Below are 9950 nucleotides of genomic sequence, written 5' to 3' on the forward strand. Positions count from 1 at the left end.
TACTCTCATAAGCTTTTAAATACTATTACTGGAGATATGTCACCATGAAATTAAAAGTGACCTGTTGAGTTTTGTGCATGGGAGATATCCCATCGCTGAGTTCCGATTTCAGGCTCATTTCCCTTAATACTTTGTCCTTCCTCATGACTATTTAGCAATTCCAGGAAATCACTGATTAAAACCACTGTCTGGAAGCAATTAGCTGCTCCCTTTTTTTCCTTTTTTTTCCTCTTTTGCTCTGACCTTGTTTATGATTTCATCAATGAAGGACCTCCCTGAAAGGAAACTCCCTCTTCCCCTACAGTACAGCCCCAAAGTCCGATGTGAATTTCCCTATTCAGAGACTAACAATTTATCCACTACAATATACAGCTACAGATAGAAGAACAAGAATGTCTTGCCCTAAAAGAGCTTGCTTCCTTTCTTTTGAGATCCATTCCAGCTTGGTAGGATCAGTCCAGGCTTTCCCTTGGCTGGCATTGTCATCCCCATGTCCCAGGGAGGTGTAAGAAAAGGAGCATTTGGATTGTCCTTGATGCTAATGATAATGTGGAATGTGTGCCTAGCCCCTTTCTTTCCTCCCATCAATTTGAGCTACTTGCATTATGCAAATATGCAATTTCACTGGCAAAATGGACCCAGTTAGGACCTGAGTAGTTTCAGCTTGGTTGAATATCTAACCACCTTTCCTCCCCTCTCTAAAAGGCAGGAAGGAACCCTGCAAATGTTCGCCTCCACATTGAGTTCCACACATTTGTTGCCATGTAGCAGGGAGGCCCTTTTAAACATGAAGCAATGGGAAAGGGTTTTTGCAAACATTTGTGGCAGGTTATAAAACCTGAAAGAAGAGCCAGCCTTGTTCATAAATATGCATTGTCCAGAAAACAGTGCACCTAATGTGCCGGAGAAATCAGGGGCTTCTGAGTCATTGTGGACCACCGAGGAAGAGAAAATAACCATTCGCTAGGTTGCTATTAAACTGATAGATGGGGCTTCTGCCAATTTTTGTTTGGCATGCAATTTCATCCCGAAAGGATCGGATTTGCTCCCATGGTCAGAGAGAGATTTTAGCAAAGTATAATGTGGAACCTGCAGGCAGCAGGGGTGTTGAATAATGAGTCAAATATGGAGAGTAGCTCTAATGGGGTTACTGTAAGCATCCAGTGGGCTAATGCCATATATATATATATATATATATATATATATATATATAGAGAGAGAGAGAGAGAGAGAGAGAGAGAGAGAGAAGAAGAAGAGAGAGGGAGAGAAAGAAGGAGAGTAAGAGCACTTAAAATACTTTGTCAAAAAAAAAATAAAATAAAAAAAAGCTTTGTCAATATCATCTATTATTAATAATGAAGATGATGGTGGTGGGGATGCTTCTAATAAATAACAATGGGGCATTATTACTGTTTTTGATGCTACTCTTATGGAAATGAGGATTCCACTTTTTCATGAGCTCCCTTAAGGCACTCAGCCCTATATCTACTGATCAAAATAAAAGATAATAAAGGAAAAAGTCAGCCTGGGCAACTAGATGACCCTAGATTAAAGAGTTGGAGTCAAAAAGACCTGAGTTCAAATGTGACCTCAGATACTTACTTACTAGATGTGTGACTGTGGGGAAATGACTGAATCTCTATCATACTCCCTAGCCTCACCTACAAAATGGGAATAACGAGGACTCTTACCTCCCAGGGTTGTTGTGAAGATCAAAGGAGTTAACATGTAAAATACTTTGTAATTCTTAAAGTGCTAGATAAATGTTGTTTTTATTATTAATTATTATACTATTGGAATCAGAAGTCTAGATTTATTTTTTTAAGCCTAAAGACACCGTGTTAGGTCTGAGGGATAGAGATATTAAATAATATTATGCTGCTGGGAAATCATGAAGCTATGGTCTTTGGGCTCTACTTTGCCATGAGGGTATGAGATAGTAAACTATCTAAAAGTGGTCTGCAGATACTTCAAAGGTCCCTGCAAACCAATCCCAACAACAACAACAAAAAAGTTCTGCATGGATGTACATGGATTTAACCCCAACATGTATTTAACCCCAACCTGTCCAACCCATATGGGCAGAAATGAGGCAGTCAACCACTCTTATGCATGGGTAGCCTCACAGAAAGTCAGGACAAAAAAAGATCTATTAGCAATTCATGTACAGAGCCATTATCTTATCTCTGATCAATACCATACTCAGACTTCATTCTGAGTCTGGGAAGTCTGAGTCTGGCCATTGTATAAGCAGCTGTATACTACTATGAAAATTGGTTTGCCTGCTTCTCATTCCCATAGACTAAACCACATTCCATCTGCCAACAAGTATTGATTAAGTACCTACTATGTGCCCAGGTGGGAAACTAGGCAGCTTGGTGGATAGAGTACCTGGTCTTGAGTCAGGAAGACTCATCTACCAGAATTCAAATCTGGCCTCAGACACTTCCTAGCTGTGTGATCCTGGTCAAGTCACTTTAAGCCAGTTGGCCTCAGTTCCCTCATCTGTAAAATGAGCCAGAGAAGGAAATGGTAAACCACTTCAGTATTTCTGCCCAAGAAAATATCCAAATGGAGTCAGAAAGAGTCATACACAATGGAAAAAAATATCTGAACACACACATGTGCCCAGTTCTGTCATAGACTTAGTGAATGACATATCTGCTGATAGGTGCTAATTCCCTGCCCTTCAGATATAGGTGTGTGTGTGTGTGTGTGTGTGTGTGTGTGTGTGTGTGTGTGTGTATAGTATGTGCACTCTCAATCTCAGAACTTCATTATCCCTGAATATGGCCTTTTCTGTAAGAGCCCTCCTGGGTAGCATCTTCATATTGAAGACTTTCTCCTCTCAATGCCTGCAGAATTGGCTTGACTTGAATCTTCTTTAGAGGGAACTGGGAGAAAAGAAGATGGGGGCCTCTTCCAAGTTGTTTTGACTTAATGATGACTAATTCAATTGTTTTCACAGACAATAAACAGGACTGAAGAATGTCGATCTGAAAACTTTGCCTTGAATGGAGAAACTTCATTGAACAAGGAGTTGGCTTCCAGTTTGCACAGGCGTCAAACGAATGCTTTTTTTTTTCATTTTCTACTTTACCCAATGGAAAAAAAAAACAAAACCCAAGTGTTTTTATGTGCTGTGCAAAAGGTTCCGTCATGTAGTCTGACAGTTTTATTTTTGCTATAATTTTTTTTAATTAAAGAAAAAACCCAGAGGGGGAAAAAAAAAACACAAACACTGGGGGTTGACATTTCATCTGGATGAACATTCGGATTCAGAATTTACCTGAAGGTGTAGATAGATTTTTTTTTAAAAATACATCAAATCTGATGATGTCAAGAGGGAACAAGCTGGGATGAAAGCCTTGTCTTCCTCAATAATTAAGCTACTTTCTCTTTTTTTTCCCTTCTTTAACTCTAGTGCATTTGTTTTCATTTTTAATTTTTTTTCTTAGAAATGTTTAGGTAAGGTTTATCTTGAATCTTAATTGCCTTAATTTTAAGGACGTCAGAGGCTCTCCAGGCAAGCTGTCCACGTCTTGTTAGAAAAAACCGGAGAAGGAAATTTGAAAAGACTGCTTTGAGCCAGCTTCAACTGGTGCAGAAGTTAATAGACTCTGAGTTTTTAGGGTGAAAAAAATAAACTGTACAGTTGAAAAGAAAATGTTTTTCTTCGTTTGAAGAAAATTTGTTGATAAAGGAACTGTGGCAACTGCAAGGATTAGAGAAAAAATGCTGGGACTTTTCATGAACTTTGTCTTAAGTGTTGACAGGAATCATTCTAGAAAGGAAAAGAGATTGACAGTAAAGTTATTGACATTGGTTCAATCAAATGGCTGCATTCAAAATGATATGGGGTTTGGGGGGCAGGATGCAGATTTTTTTTTTATTTACAAGGCGTGATCGCTGACAAAAGCCCTTGTGCTTTTTATCTGCAGTCTTTTTTATGAGCGTTAAGAAGTTTTTAGTCAGCTTTGCTTGTCACATTGCAAAACCTAGCTTAAGAGCATTAAAAAAAAAAAGAAAAAAAAACTTAAGTAGATAGGAGCTTATGGTCAAAAAAAGTGCAAAAAAAAAGCAATAGATAGAAGAAATTGTTGACAATTTCTGTAGTCTTTCCTAGTTGTGATCAAATGCAGCCTATGGATGGCCTATTTTATACCAAAGATGAAGTGACATCCTAACGCAGTCCAGAAGATAGAGGTTTTCTTTTGTGTTTTTTCCTTTTTTTCCTCTTCTTTAAAAAAAAAAAAAGTCTTTATTTGACCTACATGGCCGGACCAGTTTTTATTTTCGTGTTTGTTTTACCTATATTCCACTGGTGTTTTACATCCTGCAAAGTTTATAAAGAAAATGGCACATTAGTTGGGCTGAGGAAGCCCAGACCTGTTGGATCAGCTGAGAAGCAGAGCGGGACAAGATCCGAGCACCAACTAATGCTACAGAACGGGCTTTAATTTTGCTGAGCTTTTCGCCTACGCTCTTGTACAGTGCAATCCATAGTGGGGGCCACCTCTATTGGGAGGCATTTGCCTAAAAGGCTGAATTTTTTTTCCATGCATGTTGGACTATAAACTCTTCTGGGAAAAAAGTTGTTTTTTTTTTTTTCAAAATGTCACCTGTCCCCTTTCCCCCCTCCCTGAAAAAGTCTGTGGAATGGTAGGTGGTCTCCTTAAAGAATGTCTCATTGTCTTTGTAAAGAAATTCTTCCTTCTGAATTCTGTCACCCTTTTGGTTCATCTGCTCACCTTGTCCAGCATGGATAGCAACTGATTCTGAAATTGCAGGAATGGGGAGGGGGAGTTGCCTCCCTTTTTATCTTTTTTTCATTGCATCTTTGAAGGCTATGGTTGCCAGAAAGAAAGGGGGGAAATTGGACATTTTTTTCTCAATTTAACTCTCCTGGGCAGGTAGGAATATTAAAAATAAGGAGGGTTTTTTTTCCTAATGGAATTCTGGGTAAGCTCTTAATATGCTGGTTGACAATCAAGAGTTAGTATGATTTTAAGAAAACAAAAACCAAAAGGACCCGGTCCTGGAGATCAGCAAAGCCAAAGGAGTTGGTGGATGCCCAATTAGGTCCAAAAGTGAATGCAATTTCATTAGCTGAGACACAACTGTACATATTTCTTTAAGATATTCATGGAAAATTGCAATGTTTTACCTGAAATCCAGGACAGGAGAATTTTGTTAATTGAAAAGGATTTGATTATAATAATGTTTTCTGAATGAAACACTGGGATTAAAGAATTGGTGGAGGGGCTAGAAGATAAAAATAAGTTACTGAGTCAAAACAATGAGGGAATGAGATCATTTTGTATGACTGTTGTAATAAAAGAAAAGAGCATTCATTTAAGAGGAAAGTAAGTCAATCATACCCCAGTGAAATCTGCTTGGTTAAAAGCCCCATTTCTGACATAGATCTGAAGTTCTCAAGATAGCAACACCTTTAAACTGAAGCCAAAATGATTTCAAGTAATGGTGCTTCCCCATATCTGAATTTTAATCTTCAATTTGAAGGGAAATATCCCTCAAATAATTGGCTGTTATAGTTTAATTCAAGGCCCATTCCAGAGGGAAGTACCCAATTCCTGTTGGTCCCTATTATCATATTCTATTCCCATTCATTGGAATGGGGGATCCCTCTGGTTTTCCTCTTCCATTTATTGCTTTCTCTTGTCTTTTATTAAATTGATATTTTGTGAATGGCACCAACTCGAGTTTCATCATTGCAGAGCTGATCGTAGAAAGCTACAGAGAATCTTTCAATCTAGTCCCATTCATTTTCCTTTTCTCATTCACCAAATTACTTATATGATTATGGATTCTCCCTGGGACTCATTAAGTTAAATAGAAAATGCTCTGATTTTGTTTTATTTTCTTAAAAATCCCAATGTGACACAAAGAAATGTCTCATTTGATCTGGACAATGAGGCTCCAAGGTAGCTACCATGTGGCTGATGAGTATGCTGAAGTCACTTCCTGTTTCTATTCAAAACTCTCCTGTTTTATTTATATCTTTAGTAGTTTGTTCTCTCTATTTCTCTCTCTCTCTCTCTCCTCTCTCTCTCTCTCTCTCTCTCTCTCTCTCTCTCTCTCTCTCTCGCTCTCTCTCTCTCTCTCTCTCTCTCTCTCTCTCTCGTTTTTTTTTATCCACCAATGGAAGTAAGGTAATTTTGCTATTATTATTAAGCCAATTGGGGCAAAAGGAAATTACCCCACCAAACATTTTGAACATTGTTGTGCATTTTGTGTTCAAATTGTTTATATTGTGCCACAGTATCTCAGATCTCATTTCATACCAAAAAAAGAGAAGGGCAAATAGTTCTTAACTGTGCAAGAGTGAGATCACTCTTCTCTGTTCTCTGACCTAGGAATTTTTCTTGAGTGTCACATCAAGCCTGAAAAAGATCAGCATACATTTGTAATCAGTAGCAGGTTCCTAGCATAGGCTTTGTTAGGAAGGGGAAACACACAAAGGAAACCAGCCCTGCCATGTTTGGAAATCATGATAAATGGAAATAATACTGATGTGGTAATAAAGAATAGGATGGGGAGAGTAAAACTCTGTAAGAACACAATTGTCTCAAAAGCAAAACTAACCAAAACCACTGTCCTATATATGGGTCAATAGATTTTCAGCGTTTGTACTACTATTTCAATTGTCTAAGGTGACCTTATGCTTTGGGGCCAAGAGATTCCTGATTGAGTGATAGACTTCCTTAAAATCTTTGGGTAAGAGAGCCTGACCTTAATATCAGAGTATAAACTAAAATCAACAAACCAAACTTCATAAATCTTTTCTGTCACATTCAAACTGTAGACAACAGTAAGTGTAACACAAATGAATGTTTTCTTTTAATAAATATAAGAGGTTGTCAGAGGGAAAATGTATATGATAACTGGGAGATTCTAAATACCTCTGTACTCAATTGAAAGGAAACATGAGATCACTGAAGGATTATGAGGGAACTGAATATGCAGATGAGTGCTGATGATGGAAGCTGTCTTGGGACTCTTGGAACTCCTGATTATATATGAGTTATAAGTATACTAGTTGACTAAAAAATTCCCAGTCAATATGGTCCTAAATTGGCTTGTGTTATCTTGGTTCATTGGCTAGATTCCAATTGTCTAGAATGTTGGTGTCAGTGTTCATTAGAATTCTTGCCAAGACTCTCGCAAGTACATACAAAATGGGAGCCCAATTTGAGCAGCCCCCATTTGATGAAATGTAGAATTTAGGGGAATTTGATTCAACTTGGACACCTAGGTCTAACATTTTCATGATTGTTCAGTGGCTTAAGCAAACTCATTGGAACCTATTAAATGACCACGCATACAAAGCTAGACATAGGTTTAAAAAGAAAAATCAGTTTTGTTCTAATGTGGGTGTATAAACCACTGAAGAAAAGGAGAGCTATTCAGGAAAGAGAAAATCTGAAGTGAGTTTAAGTGTTAAGTAGCTTTTATATGAGTAAAATTCAAATGAAGGGAGATTATTTATGTATGTGTGTGCTAATACACAGCTCATTTGAGGAAGCCTCCATTGTAATAAAGTTTATTTTTAATATGTCATAGTATTTTGATCTATGTTATATTGTCTATGGCAGGATAAGATGAAATTCTGGTTCTTATTTCATTATTAACTAGTTCATTCTGTATCTGCTAAACTCATCTGGGCTGGAAAGTTCTTACTGAATATTAAGGGAGGAGTTGAATGACAAAACTTTCATAGGCTCATTGCTCCCATTTACTCAGTTGTCCGTCCTACATCCAGACTGTAATGAACTTAAGAGTAATCAAGCAATCTACATTATTGTGACACCAAACATGGTTTTAGAAAAAAGTTGGATTTTAGTCAGTCTCAACTGGCATTTTTTGTCCAAATTTTCCTTAAGGTAAAAATGTTCCTATGATTGAGCTGTTGGTCAAGAATGGCTTCAGTGGTGGATTTATTGTTCATGGTACTTTGTCCAATGAGAGTACAAAAGTCTACCAACAAAGCCCAGAGAGTACTCATGAGCCTCTACTTAGTGCACCCATCCCTTCCATCAAGTTAATGATTTTTTTGTTTTAACGTAATCCTTATACATAAATACCACTGCCAAGTTTGGATAATGTCAACAATGAACTTTGATTCTCTGTCACTTTTAATCAGCATGTAGTAATATAACATGAGAGGAAACCATTTTGAGTCATCCAGAAACCATCACCTCAATGACCACCACCATTTCCCTCATCATTTGGTCCACCCTGGTCTGCCCAGCCATTGATCATATTTACTGCTGAGGCTTACTGCCATGATTTCTGATAATACAAAGGAATCCATTCATCCTCAGTTCCTTCCGTCCACCTTTGGGCAACTGTGCTGTTCATGGTACTACCTCCAGGAAGTTGTGGATAGTGAAATGGAAAGGAGATAAAAATTAAATCAGTCCAATTTACTACTCATCAAATCATCTGATAATAAATCAGATTAACATGTTTGGTTACAATGAGGTATATTGTGTTGATTTGTGGATTTTAGTTACCCAAACTAACTTATTTCCCATTTATCACAGTTTGTAGAGAGTTGATTTTTGCCTTTGAAGATGATAAGTGATAAAAAAAAAAAGGTGCTAGAAGCATAAATGTTGATTTGGCTTCCCTCACTTTTGTGATTTCTTTGACTTCTCTATACTTTTTACTGGGATAAAGATTAATTAATTCACTCATCAGAGAGTAGAACATCAACCACTGGGCAAATCCACCTTTGATTTTAAATCACTATGAAAGATGCTATGTTTTTTTTTTTTAAATCACTATGAAAATGCTTAGTTTATGTGCTTTGAATGACTTTGCCTTCCTTGTATCATGGCAGAATGAGTTCTACATTCTGGCAGATCTTAATGATCATTTCAAATGGAAATAATGCCCACCCCCTTTTTTTCCTTTCACATCTAGAATTGGACATCCTCCATGGTAACAGAATATTGCTAAAGGTGCTTTGTCTCAGAATATAAAATGTGTTCATTTTAATTATTTAGCAAAAATGGGCTAGTTCCTAGGCATCATGGAGGCACCTAGAAAATTTATCCCTTTCAAAGGAAGGGGAAACTGACAAATAAAACAACAATCCTCTGTGTATGAGAAAAGCCATGGATATAATTGGAAAGGCAAAGCTAAGAACAAATGAAGAAACAAAAAAGAAAAACCTGCTTGATGTTGTGCTGATGGAACTTTAGCTTCTGTTAGAATGGGACATTGACTTCTTTTAAGAATCTTTGCAGACCTCATGGTAACCAAATCCTAGACCATTGAACCTCTGAATGCCATTCAGTTACAAACGTTATTTATCAAAGAGCATTTTTGTCCTGCTGTCTCTGATTGTCATGGAAAGTTCTGTAATGCTAAGGTGTTTCAGGTTTTATTTTTTTATTTTTTTACTTACTTTTTTTACTTTATTTTTCCATTTGTACCACAGTCTGACTAGCTACCATTTCCCCCACTCCTTGGGCTTTCTGTAGATCAGTGGATGTTAGGTTTAAACTTCTGTTTTCTTTGATGAAGCTTTCAATAAAAAATGAAAACAAACCAGAGCCTTTTGTTGTTTGTGCACAGCTCTATTGGGAATCTCTCTAGCACAGAGAGAGAGAGAGAGAGTGAACTGAGGAACAGGAGAGTCTGGAATCAGAGATTTAAATTAGACATGTCGGTATTCCCCATTGTGGAATTTGGAATCATAGATTTGGGACAGCTAGGTAGGGCAGTGGATAGAGGGCCAGAGCTGGAGTCAAGAAGAATCATCTTTGTGAATTCAAATCTGGCCTTAGACACTTACTAGTTATATGACCCTAGGCAAGTCTTTTAACCCCATTGGGCTCAGTTTCCTCATAGGTAAAATGATCTGGAAAAGGCAAAACATTCCTGTGTATTTGTCAAGAAAAGCCAAGTAGGCTCACAAA

General features: G+C 37.5%; 1 protein-coding gene across 12 annotated transcripts in view; it reads left to right on the forward strand.

The window, feature by feature from the left end:
* Positions 1 to 9579, forward strand: part of RBMS3 (RNA binding motif single stranded interacting protein 3) — a 1500462-nt gene extending 1490883 nt beyond the window's left edge. For all 12 annotated transcript variants that reach the window (XM_056800925.1, XM_056800928.1, XM_056800932.1 and 9 more), the window contains one exon: positions 2969 to 9579. In XM_056800925.1, coding sequence (XP_056656903.1) covers positions 2969 to 2975 — 7 coding nt within the window. In that variant the 3' untranslated portion in view covers positions 2976 to 9579. The remainder of the gene's footprint in view (positions 1 to 2968) is intronic.
* The last annotated feature ends 371 nt before the right edge of the window (positions 9580 to 9950 follow it).

Source organism: Monodelphis domestica, chromosome 5, assembly GCF_027887165.1.
Source record: "Monodelphis domestica isolate mMonDom1 chromosome 5, mMonDom1.pri, whole genome shotgun sequence".
NCBI lineage: Eukaryota > Metazoa > Chordata > Mammalia > Didelphimorphia > Didelphidae > Monodelphis > Monodelphis domestica.